The 19317-nt window shown below is 41.1% G+C and overlaps 1 protein-coding gene across 5 annotated transcripts in view; it reads right to left on the reverse strand.

Annotated features, from left to right (window-relative positions):
* Positions 1–18376, reverse strand: part of LOC125709785 (alpha-1,3-mannosyl-glycoprotein 4-beta-N-acetylglucosaminyltransferase A-like) — a 28861-nt gene extending 10485 nt beyond the window's left edge. The window contains exons 1-8 of one of the 5 annotated variants that reach the window (XM_048978614.1): positions 17880–18376; positions 8417–8585; positions 7242–7382; positions 2695–2828; positions 2294–2340; positions 1761–1874; positions 618–693; positions 202–316 (exon numbers count right to left, since the gene is read on the reverse strand). In XM_048978614.1, coding sequence (XP_048834571.1) covers positions 202–316; positions 618–693; positions 1761–1874; positions 2294–2340; positions 2695–2828; positions 7242–7382; positions 8417–8585; positions 17880–17888 — 805 coding nt within the window. In that variant the 5' untranslated portion in view covers positions 17889–18376. Of the gene's footprint in view, positions 1–201; positions 317–617; positions 694–1760; positions 1875–2293; positions 2341–2694; positions 2829–7241; positions 7383–8416; positions 8591–17879 lie in introns of those variants that run through there. The other 4 variants (XM_048978615.1, XM_048978612.1, XM_048978613.1 and 1 more) reach the window with 4 other exon arrangements.
* Between the last annotated feature and the right edge of the window lie 941 nt (positions 18377–19317).

The following is a 19317-nucleotide window of genomic DNA, read 5'->3' on the forward strand; positions in this document are numbered from 1 at the left end:
GCTATGGAGCCAATGAGGTTAACAAAATTACTGGGTCACAAAACATCTTCTATGGCTGTTCCTGTTCGGTATGGACAAGAAACTGTAGTATGGTTGTGTAGTCTGGAGGAATGGAAACGGATTAATAAAAATAGCCCAAATCAGAATTTCTCAGAATATAATGCACAATATGTACATGCTAATCTATACGAGGTCCCTCACCAATAAAACCTAGCTGAGAAAACTCCAGAATCATCCATTCCTCAGAAGACAGCTGCAGCGCAAACGTCTTCATGGTGTCAAAGTAGTTTGGCTTGGCAACGATGTCATCTTCCAGCTACAAGGCATGAGACGGAAAAGGACTTTCAGACACACTGTTCATACGATAGAAGCAATCAATCAAGAGACTTATACTTCACCAAGCTAATAGTTATCAACATCATGATAAAATTCAAAATAAAATCTATTAGCACCTTCAGAACAATTTATCTTAGTAATCTGAGAACCGAACAAAAGTATCTTATTCAAATATACATATATTTGCAGTTGAATGTGTAGTTCAATATGGGAGGTGCCACTTGGAACTCTTATGATACAGTTCTCATGAAAACATGCAGCCTATGTATGTCCCTACATACCTGTACATAATAAAGACCTTTGTTCACCGCGTACATCATCAGGAAAGCATAGTCCAAATTCTGTTTCGTTCTCCACCTGTTTTGATACATGAATCTCTGAATTAATGTAACATGGGAAAGTGCAGTGCAGAGTAAAAGCATAGAGAGTAAAACCTGAGGCATAATTTGTAATAAACTACTAACGTGTAAATTTTCAGGTTACCTTTATTATATTTTGAAACTGCAGCGACTGAGACTCTGCGTTGCCAATTGTGAGTGATTAGCCATGACATGGAATGACATCACACATCCAGAATGTTCCCCTGCCTTGTACTCTTGGCACCTGCAGGTTCCCCAAGACCTCATGCGGAATAATTGCTTCTGAAGATGAATGGATCCATCACGGCATCCAGCATTATCCAAGGGAAATTCATCACTAACAGCAGTTTATGGCTATAACGTCTACCTGTTTCCAAAGTCACAGTCCCAAGTGAGGTGCAGTTAGAGTTGAGAGCAAAGTCTCTTTGTTTCACTGGAGAGAATAAATTCTTTGTCATTTTTCTTTATCGGGGGAGGAGTTCACGAGAGAAGTTCTCTGGGCCAACTTGCAAATTGCAATGAACAAAATAAAAAGACAAAAGTAATGGAACACAAATGCACAATTCTCTGAAGGCATCACTGTCTCTGTTTTACATTAAATCCAATGAAACAAGCACCTGCTTCTCTCCTGCCTGTGTTTTCCACCCCCTAGAAGCAACCTGGTGCCAGCCGGCAAATTTGAATGATATTAGAATTGCTCACTTTGCGGGAAAAGGACTGCAAACACTGCAACAGCAGCTCAACAGCCGCACCCAGTAAAAGCCAGGAATAGCAAACGCCTTGCGATATTTCTCAGTAATTCTAGTATCATTTGCCAGTAAAGGCGAGGTCCGGTGACTCATCTAACTCACATAATTTTGCAACCTTACAGTATTTATGAATTATTTTACTACACCTTTTAACAAAGTTGTTCTTTGTTTCCTGAGGTCTTATTTCATTGAAATAACTAAGAACCAATTTTCAGTGGAGTCTAGAATTTAATTAATGCACCAGCCTACAGTAAAGAGGTCATACTATGTCTTGTATATGCAGCCCAAGTGCTGAAAAGGGGAAATGAAGCCTCACCTGACTCTCTCCTTTGTGTCACCAAAGGTTTCCCTCAGGTTGTTCAAGTCGGGGTAGTAGCTGGTCGGAGGGGAGATGACCTCTAGCAATCCAGAGCTGAACTCGCTGGTAAAACTGCAGCACGAAAGTCAGGGGATTAAATAAAGTTTGAAATGAATGAGAATGATCTCACAGATAACATTTCAGGAAGTTGCGCAAGGATTAAGTTCTTTCAAATCCACATTTTGTATACTGTTATTGCAAACAGCCTGCTTGCACAGACAGTGAATTATGTGGCCGCAACTGAACATGTATAACAAACAGACATGGACAAAAGGCTTTTGTACAGCTAAGCGTTAAAATGGCTCAGATGTGAGATGTGAGTGATTTTACACTTGGTGTGATTGCTGGGGCCAAAGATGGTGGTTCCAGGACTCTGAGAAGCAGCCCCCATTTGAGAATTTTAAAATGCTACAATATCTCCAGTTTTGACAGGTCTGATCACACTCAAGTAAAAGGGTTAGGGTTAGGGTTAGGGTTAGGCGGCACGCAACTGCTTCTGCAGCCCCTCGACGACACTCTTCACGTAGTCCGTGTCCGTCTGTGGGGAGAGAAATATCCGCTAAACGTGCAGCCAAGAGAGAAACTCCTCCTGACTGTAGCTCAGTCCTACACCGGAAAGTGGATTCAACGGACATGCGAATTGTTGGGAAATTTTACAAAAGTTAAACTGAGAAGAGAATCCTCCAGGTCTAAAAAATATTTAAAAACACAACTATTCTACAAATGGATTGCATTGTATGGGAGAAAATACTTGTAGCTCATGAATAATGTGGAGAGAATCTGCAAAGAGATTCCTGATCCACATTCGTGATTCTTGTTTAGAGTGTTAGTGAGTCATGTAGGTGATAACTTTGTTAGATGGTCAATGAAATGGACCCTCGGAAGGACGTACCTCCCCAACAAAGACGACGATGACACAGTCCAGCTTCTCTTCAGGTGACAGCCTGTCGATGAGAGAGCGCAGTGTCTCCGCCAGGTAGGACCTGACCTCCCTTTTCACCGTGGGGATCCCCATCACTATGGACACTGCGCAGAGGAGAAGCAGGATGAAAACCAAGCCTTGAACATCATTGCAAAATCATGCTACACCCTCTCTGAGTTCCATTCCAACAACCGGGTTGTTAAGCTAAATGGTCACTGACCAAAAACCATGTAGCCTGGCTGTGTCCAAGAGTGCTTTGCATTGGTTGTTGCTGTTGCATTCAAGAGAAGCTCTCGCTCATTCACGCCAGTGTTATTCATAGTCTAGCATGCATTGTTGTCAGGAGTTGTCAGAAATGTATTGATTGACTACCGTAGTATTTGTGAATGGTCGCAAACAATGGTAGTCCCTAAACAAGGAATGTGTACCGTTTATTTAATTTTCATAGCGAAAAAAATGGAAAAGTTTTTTGAGACATGGCAAAATGGCACATAAACAAATGAATTGACATTTAGTATAGTTCCGGTAATGATATGAAGGAAAATATATGTATATTTGATCCTGCCCCCTACCTCTTTACTTTTACATCTTAGAGCTCCAGCTCCGGTCCTGAAGAGCTACTATCCAGTAGGTTTTTTATTCTACCCGGCTTTTGTTGAGCTGCACCTGTTCCTGGCATTTGCCTGAGAGCAGGTGTGGTTCATCAGAAGCCAGGTACGATAGAAAACCTACTGGATAGTAGCTTTCCAGGACCGGAGCTGGAGACCCCTGCTCTAAGGTGTAAAAGTAAAGAAGAAACACAAAACTATTCCATTAATAGATAATACTGCAGAGGACTCCTGTTAATGTGTATTCAGTCTAACAGCGGCCTTCTGTGCACATCGGCAATTTAGTGGTAAGGAATGCGGCCTTGTCACTTGAAAGCCCTCGGGCCAGTTGAGCAAGTGCCCTTAATCTGAACTCCTCTAGTATAATACCCTGTATAATAGCTGTACAACTAAGACAGCAAATCAATTTGGATAAAAGTTTAAATCACCCTGGGAACACCAACAGTAGCCAAGTGTTTGATTTATTAGATTTCTTGTTTATCTATAATAAATTCTTCCATGCATGTTTAACTGTTTATCCAGTACAGGAGCATAAGGTATATGGCAATAACACATTAAATATTACCCTTTCAACAAGATAACACAGTATTAGTTAAAGGTCTGAACAATCCTGCTTTTAATTCATCTGTCTATAACTTAGCCATGATATTCACCCCAACCATCTCTAACTAGGTCTGTTGGGTTTGGGTGAGGGGGTGAAGAGGCCAGGCCATCTGTCCCAGCACGCCATCTCTTTCCTTGTGCACACGATACCACTTACTACGTTACCTCAAAGTATGCTTAGGGTCATCATTTGGTTAAAAAACAAATGATTTTCAGTAAGCTTGTGCAGACGTTCGACCGGTACTGTATATGATAAGAGTTATATATCAACATAAACAGCTCAGTGTGTGCTTCTGTGCAAAGGCTCACTTTGGATTTCTGAGGAGGTCGAGACCTTTCCAGCTGGGTTTACACAGGAGGTCGTTTTGTGGGTCTATTACACAGTTAAAGGGTCTATTTATAGGAGTGAGCTGGTGTCTCAGTGGAGAGCCCTTCGTGTCATTAGAGTGCTCTTTAACAATGGCGCATGTGCCCGTGGATCAGATCAGGCCCTCCTCCACCCTGTTTCCCATGAAAGCTCGCCGTCCCGCGGAACACAAAACGGACTGAAGATGAAAGGAACCGTGGAGAGGTATACTAATCATCCCCAGGGGTGATCATTTTTCTTTTTTATAACGTATCGCAAATGTGGTTTATCAGGCCGTCTAGCCTCAGGAGAGCAGAGGGACAGAAGTCAAAGCAACTCAGTGGCATGAATCACCAAACTACAGTACTGTGCAAAAATCTTAACAAGTCAAAGAAAATGTTTAAGGCTATTTATCTGGATAAGAAATGTATATTTGCTTGAAAAAAAAACACAATTAAACATTTGAAGACATGCAAATCAACAGAAGCACAATAAAATATGAGCCAGAATTTCCACTGAGTTCTCCACTGAGTTACTGCTATTTTCTGCTCAGGGGCACCTCAGCCATTCCATGCATCTGTCAAATTTCTATTTCAAATTAATTAATTAACTTAGTTGAGTCGAGAACTACATGGGTGTATTGGACAATTGCTGTAAATACTGAGGTGACTTTAGGAGATGTTTGAAATTTGCTAATCTGATTCTTCGACAAGCATAATATCATGTTTTTACGCTAGCACGAAGATCTTCTTTGATAGTACCCTACCTATAATCATAGGTGGTTCTAAACCCTATTTAGGGGGTCTGGAACTCTCAGACTCCTGTCTCAGCCCCTCTAAAAATAATTATTGTGTACAGTAGCACCCCTGTACAGCAAACTTAAACATGCAGTTTAGGACGTGGGGCTGGCAGCCCATATTTTTTCAGGGTCAAATCCTTGAATCGCCCCTGCCTTCAGTGCGCCAATTCAAACACTGGAATACAAGAATTCTGGACAATATGTTTCATTGATCCCTCATCATTGGCTGAATATTGGATGCTGGCTTTTACGTACATTTCCACAGTGGAAATGCTATGGCCCTGAGATCACCCATCAGTGCACATCTGTGCATTATTTGCTTTAATATCCATGCACTGATTCAGCATTGCTTTTATTTCCTCTATATGGGGCTGTACCCATCTCAATTGGCTTTCCCTCATCAGTTAATTCTTTAATTTCCCAAAAAATGATGACGGCATGCGAGGGATTCCATCTCAAAAGCGCTGAGAAATAGTGGCCTGAAAGATCAATGAACCGAGCACCAGTGAAGTGCTGAGATAGCAGCAGATCTGATTTCCACATCTGAACGCAGCTATCTCTGTGACACACCCCCTGGGGAGGAAGGCAGATTCTCCGTTTCAGTTTGAAGATGATAAGGGGGGGTTTGCATGACAAATAATATAATGGACTGGCTTCACACTAGCAGCTGTGAGACCTTGGGTGCAGAGTGGGTATGTGTGTTTTCGCATTACCTTGAATGTGTAATTAACGTCTGTCTTTCTAGCTCTCTGTTTGTTTTTGCTCTTCTGGATGTCAAAATGGCAGTGAAAGCTCATTCATTGCAAAGACTGCTCTAGAGTCTTGTGCGGAATGGTAAACAGCACTGGGAAGGGAAAGGCGGGCTAGGAGAAATGCTTTCTAAACAGATGACTTCTTTCAGTTCATCTTGTATAGTTACCCGACTTGAACTCCAGCAATCAGCCAAAATCAGGTAAAGGGAATAAAAAAGGACTTTACTTCATAAATTTAAAAAAAAAAACAAAAGGTGAAACAATAGGGTTAACTGGTACTAGGGACAGACAAGTATGTCAGTGCTTCCTTTCGGGTGGACAATGAGACAAAGGAAGTGTAGTACAAGAGAAATCAGCTTATCCCTCTTCCTATTCCTCCCTTATTTTGTAACAGAGATGGTCTTTTGTGCCTCCCAGCCTTACAGATTTGAGAGGAACATGATCTTTCCAATAAAACCACACCAGGAAAGCCAACCAGATCATCGCACTTCCACAGCGAGGGACCAAACCTGATCCGCTCACTCCCACACTAAAGAGGACAAAAGCCGGTGGACCCCTGACTCAGGTTCCCAAACAATCACTTAGAGCACGAACTGATTATGCTGCAGTAAAAGAGGCTGGATATTGCTTCTCCTGTTGTGCTGCTTTGACTTTAAATGGCATGTGAACTTAGTTTCGGACTTCAGAAACAAAGGCCGCGTAAGGCAACACCAAAGGTACAGCCAGAGTGGACGAAAGTAGCATTTTGGCGTTGTCTGCTATTAGGCCTTTAGCCTAATGGAGAATGGGCTAGACAGTTCTGGAACCAGGAGAGCCTGAAAGTGATAACGCATTCAATATCCAACATCCCCAGTTCAATTGTAATGGAAGTGAGGTCTTGACCAAAAGAACAGCCATGGGTCTGTTGTGGTCTTGCATGACTAAATGTGATTTGGAAGATTTTCTTTAACACTTTGGTAAACTGATGCAGAAGGTCAAGAATATCTGAATAAATGTTCGTGACAACTGTTCTACAATACTTTTGTAAGGAGAGAAGCATGGCTGTCCCAGGGTGGGGCGAAAACAGTGAGTCATTCATCAGTGCGTAATTAAAAATAATATGAAACTTCTGCTTTGTCTCTCACAGAAGGACACACACCCCAGACTTGTTGACCTTCCTGGCACCTGTGTTGTTTCCCAGAACACTTCTGTCCTGCTGAACCTAAAAAGGCCATCTTCTATTTCCTTTCCTCATCACCACTCTGCTAAACTTGTACCCTAAGTTCCCTATCTATCCAGCCTTTCCCACGTGATGCAGTTGTATTTCCTTGCCCAGCCAAATAAAACAACCCTTACAGCATTCCTTCAGTTTCTGTACTATTCGCATCCACACTTGTGCAGTTGTCATGAGAGACTGTCGCCATGCCCACCTCCAGTCCGGCCCTGCCCCACTCGCACCACCGGGTAAAGGCTCTCCGGATTGTTCAAGAGATGAGGTACATGGTAGTAGACATTAGGCACCTGGAGCAGCTCCTTGTGGGTGAGAGCCTTCAGCAGGTTTTGGGTCTCGTCTGAGGGAAGCAAGTGATAATGGGGCAACCTGTTAGAATGTAAGCATAATGAAGAATACACTGGGCCTCTTTCTGGGTATGAAACCTGGACACAGCATTGAGGCTGAGTAAAACCATGGATCATGGCTTCTGATCATGTGCAGCACCAACACACCACTCAAGAACTTCCAGGGATTAATATCTGTTTAGGTGAATGGACTAGGAAGCATGTTAACATTATTAGCAGATAAGTATATGCTAAGGGAAGAGGAGTCCAGGCTTAAAAGCTCATTTAAGAGCATTTTTTAAATTTTTACAACAATTGTCGTAAGCACCTCTTGTTACCAAAGACGACAAAACCTCAAAGAAATATTTATTTGTGGGATTAATACTTCTGGGATTAATAATCTTTGTAAACCTGCCTTTGTATAAGGTTTTCATAGATTTCACGCTGTAACCAATACAAAGGATACAAAGGAAAACAACGTACAGTAACAGACAAAATTCTGGACACACCTACTGAAAATCATTTGTTTTTCAACAAAATAACAACGCTAAGCATATCTCCAGGTTATGCAATAAGTATTATCTTCTGAACAATGAAAGAGACGGAGAACTATGAGGGATGGCCTGGCTCTCACAATCCTCTGTCCTAAACCCTATAGAGCTGGTTTTGGGATGAGTTGCACTGAAGAGTAAGAGCGAGGTAGAAAACTTGTGCCTAAAACTGGCATAAAATTTCAGGGAATGTTGAGATGGTCAACAACATCGTTCCAATATTTGATATGTATTACTTCATTGCCTTAGGCCTTTTGCTTTAAGGTAAATAATATAGTTATAATGAAACAAGTGCTTAAAAGCAGGTGTATCCAGATTGTTTGAACTGGTACTTCAAGTATAGAGAAACGTATACAAAATGGTGATATATATACATAGAGGCAACCTGGGAACCCTGAGAAGCACTAAGGAGAGCAAACAAAGGTTCGTATCAAAAGGACAAACTATTAACAAGTGACGCAGTGATGCTAATGGTTAATGTGACGGACTATACCCACAGTCACCTGAGGTGCTTGTATTAGTTTGCTTGCTGCCACTGCTGTCTATGATGGTTTGCCGGAACTGCTCGAGGATGCTGCTGAGCTCAGAGGAGCGCTGCAATGTCCTGTGCTCTGCCACGCGGAGGCGCTCTCTCAAGGCGTGGAACTCCCGCTGGTAAGTCATCAGCTTCTCTGCAAGAGGAGAAAGACCGAGAGGGATGTATTTGCACATCGTTTATCGTGACTGCTTCATCACAGTCGTGGCACTGATGTCAACCATATGCTTTCCATTGGATGCCGTTTCAATGACGTACATATAATTTGCTTTTCTAATCGTCCATTTTTAACTGTCACGTAAGAATTTCTCTCATAGGCATGTTGCTCATATAAGCACCTCTCAAACTGAATGACACAGCTCCAGAATTCTCACAATACCTTAAATAAGATGAGATGAGATGAGATGAGATGAGATGAGATGAGATGAGATGAGATGAGATAAGATAAGATAAGAAGAACTTTATTTATCCTGAGGGAAATTTTTTTGTCTTAAACATGCTCAGTACAACAAGAGGAATAAAGGTGAGACAGTAAAGAGCTTAAAGAGAATATTTGAATATCCATCCATCCATTTTCCAAACCGCTTATCCTATATTGGGTCGTGGGGGGTCCAGAGCCTATCCCGGAAGCAATGGGCACGAGGCAGGGAACAACCCAGGATGGGGGGCCAGCCCAGACATTATAGATGTCAGCTTTAATTAAAGTGTTACTAGAGGTGTTTGTGAATAGTGAAACTAAGGTCAAAGACGCAAGCTGAGTTAAAAAAAAAATCTTCAGCTCTAGTCACTTCCATCACCGATCACTCTAATCTGTCACTATGACTCTGTTGCTCATAATCATCAGTCTGTCACGAGACACATCAGCCGGACTGTGATATGCTTTCTTCTTTTAGAGAAATATTTTCAAGATTTCAGCAAAGTGTGCCTACTCCACATCTTGCATTGTTGCAATCAGTAAAGCTACCAGACACAAATTTAGTTTTTTGGAAATTTCACACCTATTCTGTCAGCTTAGAGGTTATTTTTAAAACCCGAATGGTGGCTAAACTGGTGAGAACTTTGATTCATCCACCCAGTAGCATTTAATAAGCTATTGTCCAAAGGTTACTGATACTATGCAATGGTCCTGTAGTGAAACATGAACCTGTATCGTTTAGCATACAGCACTGTGCATTGAACCACCATCACACCTCCTACAGTCCCCACCCCCCCCCACCCCTCCTCTGTGGTTTATTCCCACCCACTTTCTATTGACAGAACATATCAGGCACATAGAAGGACAGCTCCAAAAAAACTTCACACACTCTCTGGTCATCACCACACACTAGGAGGCTAGAAGGGTCAAACGCTTTCTGAGTAGGGGAAATCCAGAAGAATGTTCGAACAAAATAAGATATCCCCCCCCCAAGCCCCACCATCAGCTCTGCTCTTAGTCATGCAGTATACAGCTGCTGTATGGTGCGAGAGTCTGCCCAAACGCCTACACGAACCGTGACAACAGCCTGCACTGTAAATATTTCAGATATTTCACTGTAGGTGTATAGTTGAGTTTCTGCAATTCAGGGAGATGACACTCGTTACTAAAGACAGCCACAATGAAGGTATGCAAAATGCAGCATGTGTCGGGGACTTCGGTGCATTTTACATCGCATCATCCTGCTACATTGCCGTGGAAACCAATGCCAACTCTGCCACATGAAGGCGTTCCTTCAAAACCGCAGGAAGGACACCCACATGGTGTCAAAATGTTTACCAACGCTCTTTAGGTTTATGTTAACCGTACCCTGGAACGCCGTGACGGTGGCGTGCATCTCAGCTGCTCGGAAATCGTTTGCAATTAATTTTTAAGAACAACAGAGAGAAGATTGCTATGACATCAGGCCGCATGTTGTGGGAGCATCTACGGCACATGGAAGAATTCCAGCCAGATAAGGATATCAGGCTGAGCGAGCGATCGGCTAGAGAAAGCGGCAGCAGCAGAGCACAGCAAAGAGAAGCAAATGTAAAGTATTTCAAAGCAGAGGTATTAATAAGAGGAAGCATATCATGCTGTTAATCCAAAGCAACACTCTCACAATAAACTGGCAGCACAGTAAACAGACAGCTGCCTTGCCTGTGAATGCAGTACAAACACCATCTGAGAAGCACTTGTATTTTGCAAATCGACAAGTTTACCTAAAAGACGCTATAATTCACCTTGCATTCATCTTTAGGTTTATTAATGTATCGGAGATACAGATGGAAGCCACTGGCGTCCTGTCTAGGGTGTCCTTCTGTCTCTGACTTCCCCCGAAAGTGCAAAGAGACATGCTTTGCTGCGTGTTTGTTTGATGTTGATTGTGTTTCTGTGCCCTGTGGTACACTGGCATCCTGTCCCGGGCACCGCCTGGCAGGCTCATATTTACTTTGGGCCGTCTGTGTTTCTGGATGCTTATGGTTCTTCTGTTAATGTGTCAATCAACCGCATACTTTGATGCCAGGCCTGCTGTGATATGGGTCTTATATTAAAGATAAGTATTTTAATAAAACTAACTGCATACTTACAATTAGCAAGGGCATAGACAGGTATACAGTGTTCTAGTTACAAACGTATTTTATTTTTCTTTGAGCCATTTGTAAGTCCTTATTATCTCATAGTGTGGAAGAGTGTTGAAGCTGTTGGTATTTCCGGACTTCTTCTCAACCTTTATTTGAATCCACTAGCCATCTTTGTTTTCAGTCTGACCAGAGAGGGTAGAAGAGATGTTTATATACAATCAGATATCCTTTCTGACTTCTGCTACTTTCTTGCCGGACGGTAAACAACTGAAGCTCGGTTGCGTCACAGAACGGACCGTCTGCATCGTTTTGATTTTCAAGTGCTGCTTGACCCAATGCACAGCCCCCACTCACGGCCCCCACGCACGGCCCCCACGCTTGACCACTGTGACGAAAATTACATCACAACAGCTGCAAAGCAGATGCCGCATCTGTATTTAATGTGAAGCGGCCATGACGCCTCAAACCCACCTGTCACCCTCAACCTGAAGCAGCTGGAAATTGGATGAATGAAGAACAAGAAATAAATGTAAAGCTACGTACACAATGGATAGTGCTTCCCTATTGTGTTGTTTTCCCAGGAGGCTTTATTCTAATTGTATAGCAGCATAGTCATAGATCACATAGTGACTGATTACATGTGGCATCGCACTGCCATCACTTCGCACTTGATTATGATCTAGTGGCATTCAGCAGGATAACCTCCATCTCAAACAATCCACTGGAAACATCTGACACTGGAAAATCAGCTGGTCTGCTGGCCTGGTGACTCTCCAGCTCAACCTGTTTAGACAGCTCAGCAGTTCATTGACAAAGAAATGTCTTTGCCGTTCGGCTGTGTGAATGGATTTTCATGTCCTTTGATTCTGAAACGTCCTTCAAAAGAACATGAATACTAAGTTGAAAATGTGCAAAGATGCTGAGGTTTTCAACGTTATTAACCGATATATTTCCCTAACATATGCTGTATTACTCATCTCCACAAATCAACAGAAATGACACGAATGGATTTATTGATGTAATTTGTATCATTTGTGTCAGTTGTACGGTTTCTGCCAAATTCATGTTACTCATGTTTTCAAAATAAACCTCCCCCCAAAAAAAACAAAAAAAACTCACAATTACACAGAAATAAGTTTAATCAGTGTCACTCCACAGAAAAGTGACAGCTGGTAGATCAGTGTCACCCCATACAAAAGTGACAGCTAGTAGGTCCATGTCACCCCATAAAAAAGTGACAACTGGTAGATCAGTGTCACCCCATAGAAAAGTGACAGCTGGTAGATCAGTGTCACCCCATAAAAAAGTGACTGCTGGTAGATCCGTGTCACTCCACAGAAAAGTGACAGCTGGTAGATCAGTGTCACCCCATAGAAAAGTGACTGCTGGTAGATCAGTGTCACCCCATAGAAAAGTGACAACTGGTAGATCAGTGTCACTCCACAGAAAAGTGACAGCTGGTAGATCAGTGTCACTCCACAGAAAAGTGATAGCTGGTAGATCAGTGTCACTCCACAGAAAAGTGACAGCTGATATATCCGTGTCACTCCACAGAAAAGTGACAGCTGGTAGATCAGTGTCACTCCACAGAAAAGTGACAGCTGATAGATCCGTGTCACTCTACAGAAAAGTGACAGCTGGTATATCCGTGTCACCCCATAGAAAAGTGACAACTGGTAGATCAGTGTCACTCCACAGAAAAGTGACAGCTGGTAGATCCGTGTCACCCCATAGAAAAGTGACAGCTGGTAGATCCGTGTCACCCCACAGAAAAGTGACAGCTGGTAGATCCGTGTCACCCCATAGAAAAGTGACAACTGGTAGATCAGTGTCACCCCATAGAAAAGTGACAGCTGGTAGATCAGTGTCACCCCATAAAAAAGTGACTGCTGGTAGATCCGTGTCACTCCACAGAAAAGTGACAGCTGGTAGATCAGTGTCACTCCACAGAAAAGTGACAGCTGATAGATCCGTGTCACTCCACAGAAAAGTGACAGCTGGTAGATCCGTGTCACCCCATAGAAAAGTGACAACTGGTAGATCAGTGTCACTCCACAGAAAAGTGACAGCTGGTAGATCCGTGTCACCCCACAGAAAAGTGACTGCAAATCAGCTTTCAATTTCAAAAACTGTATTTTATGATTGCAGATAATATAAAAGAAAACAATTCAAGGAAACTTTGCCTTTCTTCTCCAAGATGCCATCTGGTTTCTGGCAACAATGTATGTTTTTGCATCCAAGGCTGTTGGATCTGAAACACCCTCTCAACAACAGACTTCATTACTCACTTCCTACTGGTTTTAATTTCATTTGCTAAGCTTTCTATTTTCTTCTTTTCTAATTTTAATGTCAATGTACAATGCCACTCCCCAAGCACAAGTTTAAAAATCTTAAAAATTAAAAATCAATATAAATTCCAAAGAAACAGTACATTTTTAGGTTGTGCCACCTTGTGTTTTTTGCTGATTGGTTCTTCGTGGTTTCCATGCCAACCACACATCACCTGAGACTAGAATTCATAATGTGCAAGAATGCTGACAGAACGAATGCAAACATGGCCTGCTAGCACAGAGAGAAACAATTCCTACGAATAAAGGAGGTCAGAATCATGACACTGCATGGAAGTGACAGACGGAAGGGTCACGTGACACATCGCAATCTCAACTCCAGTGAAGTGGTAAAGTGGGAGGAGAGAGACACGCCTGCAGCAGCTATCAGAGAATGAAAGTTTCTCTTTGCTGGGAACAATGAAAAATTGCGGGTAAGGACAACTTTAAATGCAACATTTAGAGCACATGTATGTCTTCATAAAAATGTATCCCTTCTGTATAAAGCCAGAGAAATCCAAAATGTTTAATCAAAGATCTCTTCCTATAAGACAAGATGAACTCCAAGCTGAGTCCTTGGTCTGCTGCCAGACACTGCATTTGTAATCATAGTACAGCTGCATTTTTTTCCACAGTGAAAAAAAACTCAAGAGGATGTTTAAAACAGTGCCGGCTAACCATGAAAGCAGCACCGTATCACTGAAAAAGATAAAACCCACATAAATATCAGTCATTTATTAAACACATATACTGTGATGCCAAGAAATACACACATTTCACATGGTTCCTTCTAGACCTCTAGCACCCAGGAAACACTGAGAAACCACAAGAGGTTTCACTGGCAATGAACAGCCTCAATCAAAACATCATTAGAAAAACCAATTACTTCATAAATGACCAGTATAAAGGGCATTCAGGGAAACTCCCAAGAACCACAAAGTGTCTGGGTCAACACTTGTCCATCCCTGTCCCTTGTGACCGGTCCCCATTTGGCCAGCCAGTGGATCGTCTCCTTATTTCCCTCCTGTACCGTGCCGTTACATAACAACAAAGGCCTTTTCACCCAAGACTGTCCCTTGGGTGTAAAATGTCCTGTATTAATACCTCAACTGCATTTTCTGTCCAAATAAGTTAAACCCAATACTGGGTTTCCATCCATGCATCCATCCACCTTGTAACTGTTTACCCTAGACTTTACATATATCATTAATAATTGAGTCAGACAACTGACAAATATATTGTAATATATATACGGACGTGACATTGTGGATGTCGCTTGTGAGCCTTAACACTGTAGGAGGTCTCTCACCTGCCACCATACACAGACCTGCTTAGAGAGCTGATTCATTGATGGGCTTGGACTATGACCACAGTTTATAGCTCGCTGTTATTAAAGCTGGCTCCTGTTCTCTGTTTTCAGCACACCCACGGTTGGGCTATATGGCAGAATAATTTATCACAATCATTTTTTCCATATCAGTCGAAATCAATAATTATCACAATACAATTAATTACAAAGTTATTATCTCTTCACTTCAAGGCTACATATTTGTTTGAAATTCCATTAGAATTGCCCTTAAACAGAGAAGAACGTGAAAACGATAACAAATTGAATGTACTGGAAAATGAAATCCAATTTTAATAAATTAATCATAAAAACAAACTTTGTTGTCCTAGGGCTATAACACTAGATAACACAGACAGTATGCTTCGGTCCTGATGCATTTAGTTTCTCTGACTGACTAGCTCTCATTACAGGAAATGGGTATAACTTTACTGATAGGGTGTTATAATACATTTGTTTTTTATTTCGTTTTTATATTAATATTATTTTCAGTTTTGCATTTGAGATCCAGTTTAGTTTTGGTTTTCACTGTGGTTTTATTTGTTTGTATTTGAAAGATAGGCTTGTATGTCTGTCTGATCTTTAGAAAATCCTACAAATGCACAATATTAGTACTTGTGTACTCAAAGTGAGCAAACCTGTTACAGGTATTACTGATGTTCATTAAAGAGTAAACAAATCAACTGATTCAGCTAAAAATGAGTAAGAATTTTCATGGAAAGTATTTGACTTTTGTTTTTCTTTTATTTCAGTTAGTTACCTATTTTTAGTTGTGGATTTTATTTTCATATGGTTTCTTTTAGTTATGGTTAACAAAAGTAACCTTTGTTGTCACCCATCCTGCAATGAAAAATAAAATGCTGTGTCCCGTTTTTAAACAACACAGGACATGGTTTGTCCTGTATTTCTTCAGATTGAAAGTGGAAATCCAAAATTACTGGTGTGTGTAAAGACTTGCATTCTGTATTTATATCGGATGGCAGTGCTTCAAGTGGTGAAATGAGTTGCCAGTATTTCCAGTTTTAGTTGGCACAAGTTTTCAGCAAAGTTCACGCTACACTTCGCCACTATACCACCAACGTCTTTTTTATCTTGTTGACACAAAATATCTACTTTCAAAATAGGTGCTGTGGCTCCTGAACTGTCCCTTTCTTCACCGCCAAGGAGGAAGTGCTTATCTTCCCATGGCGTTATCAAAGAAGCAGCACACACTTTGCTCCGCTATCTCAATAAACCTTGATGGCTTTATTGATGTAGGTCTGCTCTTAAAGACTAGCGTGTGAATTGCTTGTTTGAATTGCGTTTGTTTCTGTGATGTGTGGTATCAAGCAAAATTTCTTAGCGACAGTATAGTGAAGTTTCTCATTTTCTTCTGGTTTAAATCTGCCGACGATAAGTCAACATATCGTTTATTTCACACAGACCTGACAGAGCCAATAATAAACTTCATTCATTCTGCGTGAACATTAATGCAACAGCACATGTTGGGGTTTATGAATGAATGAATGAATGAATGAAAAAATATATTATCATTATTATTACTACTACAACAACTACAACTGCGTGCGTGCGTGTGGTCATGTATATATTACATTGATAAAAACTTATTTTGATGTTGTGGGAAACACCTTTTCGGTTCCCACAAGGAGAAACACAATTTTATAAAAATCTGCGACTGCAATCAAAAACCTAAAGATGCCAAACGTGTTGTGGGGTGGCCATGACAGCGCTGAAGTCTCACACCTCTGGGACCAGGGTTCCAGTCTCTGCCTTGGTTCCAAACGTGTGTGGACTTTGTATGTTCTCCTTGTGTTGCCATGGGGTTTAATAGGAGTTACCAAACTGCTTGGAGCTGTGAACAATGCATGTGTCTTGTGATGGGTTGGTGCCCCATCCTGGGTAGTTCTCTGCCTTACGCCCAAAGGCTCCTTTGATAGGCAGCCATCCACATTGGTTGGACACACACATAGGAAACAGTTAAAATTAGAAAAAAGTTGTCATCAGATGACCCCTAACGACTCTACGTGACGTCACTATATAGGCCTGCTTTCTTGAGGAATATTGTCATTTATTTGACAATAAATGTGTTGTCAAATTAGACGGAAAAAGTCTGTTTTAATGGTTATATACACAATATAAACGACATATATTTATAAATAAATATATAAACAATTTCAAACACCATTTTAAAATGTATTATTGTCCACCTAATTGAAGAATTAATCGCTTCCCCTCGATTTAGTTTGGGTAGCGCAACAGGGATGGATTTGCGAATAATCGCTTCTAGCTTTATTACAATGGCAGACAGTCTAATTTGATCACTGACGGGAGGAGTTGAATTGCGTGTTTAAATGTATGTATAAGACGCCTAAGAAATGTCACAAAATTTAATCACATGGCCTGGAAGTGAACGTTTTCTAGCTCTATCCTTCTAATTGAATGGAAGTTTCTGCCTGAATGGATTGATAGATTCAGAGCTGCTGGTAGCGGCATTCATGTGATCAGCGGCGTAGGCACCCGAGGGTACCCCCAATATTTAATTTGATTCTTTCATCCCCACTCAATAAACAGACGTTTTTATTTTAATTATTATTTTGGGCCCCACCCACACCCCCGCCCCACTGTCAAACTCTCTCCAACGCCCTTGTATGCGACAGTTTTGTTAAACAGTAGCCTTGAACTATTATTCTCTTCTCTGTCACACTGTTGTAATTCGACTGAAACCCCGTTATAACGCCCTACATATTTATTCGGATGCCTGCATTACAACTTTTACATACTTTGGCCAAGTTTAAACGTAACCCAGATGGACGATTCGTATTTCTGCATTTACAATAAAAATATGAAGTAGCTAGCCCACGCGTAAACTTTTTTTCAAAACATTAGTAAATATGTTTGTGTCGCCGGAAAAACACAGGCATGACGGTCAACAGGTATGGTTAAATATTTGAAATCTGTCCCGAGTCTTTGCTGATTTGCCCATATAGGATGAACTCAGCAGAAGTAAGATTTCCCTTTCTGAGTAACAGCGCGACCACATTTTAACACCTTTCCACACAGCCTCCGACATCCCATACATGGTACACATCTAAACAGTGCAGTCAATCATAAAAAGGCTTTCCAATAGATGCTATTCTTTGTATCATCAGCAGCAGATATGTCACTGTACGAAGTGGCAGTAAGTCTAAAACAAAACAGGAACCGCCGTGAATTACCTTTTCCATTTTGCCAGGCTGTGTACCAAGACAGGCTTAGAAAACAGGAAAGGAGCATAACCACGATCGCAGCCGATGAATTTCTGAGCCTCATTTCATTTCAGCTGTTTTCAAGGTGCTGATCTCCTACCAGATGTCTCTCTTTTTTCTTTTTCCCAATGTAGGATAGATAGAGTGCTTGCCAGTCGCAAAAATCCGTGGGATCGCTTCACGCTGGTGGGGAAGATGACAGACCAGCGGTATATATACCGTATGCAGCTTTCTCCAAGCACCGATCGACCGCAGTGATTTTGCCACCAGCAGCCAGTTACTGAACTGAGTTCACCCAAGTAGCTGTCAGGAAGAGGTATAAGCTAAATTGGTGTCACTTTCCTCCCTACGTCAGAGATACATCCCAGGAAGATCGCAAGCTCGTTTTATTTACATTTCCTTGCGTATAATATTGCTATTCAGAATTCCACAGCTGTCGTGAATACCACGCTACCATTGCTTGTACTGTATCTTGGATTGGTCCTTCGCTGACGAAGACATACTTTCATATAGACATATTGTTGTCTGTGGGTTTCAAAGTAATAGGCTATAATTAGGCTACTAATTACTTTAAACATTACTAAATACATATGAGGAATATGTGATAATATTATTTTTAAATGCATTAGTAACTTAGCCTACGAATTGTACTTTGAAATGATTTACTATCTTACTAATTGTTCTGGTAAGTCATGTAGGCTGAATGCATTTTTAATGTATAGGACCCATTAAATGCTTGACTGGCCACCTAACTTACTTTAGATCTCCGGCTCGAAATATTTTGACTTCAAACTATAGCTTACCGACTTTTTGGTTAAATGACTGGCTTTAAATTTAGAATTTATTTTCACATAATATAATAGGATGTTGGAAACATTTTAGTACTTAAAATTGAGTTATGAATTAAGAAAATTCTTAATTAAAACGTATTAACTAGGAGAAATAACCCCATTTCGCTGAGGTTCCTTGAATATTTTGTATTGGAGCGTGCCCCTCAGATTAATGCGTGAACAATAAATTTCTATTCACACTAAGTGCACCATCTTGTGGCTGAAATTGGGTACTGCAATTTTGTAGACCTAACTCACCCACCTCAGGAAATTGGCCTATAATTAATTATGTTAATTTCAGAATTAAATCACCTTAGGATATTCGTAAAATATTTTTGGGATATTAATCACTTTCCCTTAAAGGTATATTAGATTATATTAAATATTTAAGTGCAAAAGAGATGCAACCTTCCCATTAATTTCACATTGACTCAATTGGTGGCGCTGTTGCACAGAGTTGTGGACACGAATTTTGCATGGTCTCGCAGTGTTTTGAGGCTGTCCATTGGATGCCCAGATTTTCTCCTGCTTTCTTAAGACATGCAGTTATGCTGATTGGTGTCTCTACATGCTAGAAC

Source organism: Brienomyrus brachyistius, chromosome 16 (genome assembly GCF_023856365.1).
Source record: "Brienomyrus brachyistius isolate T26 chromosome 16, BBRACH_0.4, whole genome shotgun sequence".
NCBI lineage: Eukaryota > Metazoa > Chordata > Actinopteri > Osteoglossiformes > Mormyridae > Brienomyrus > Brienomyrus brachyistius.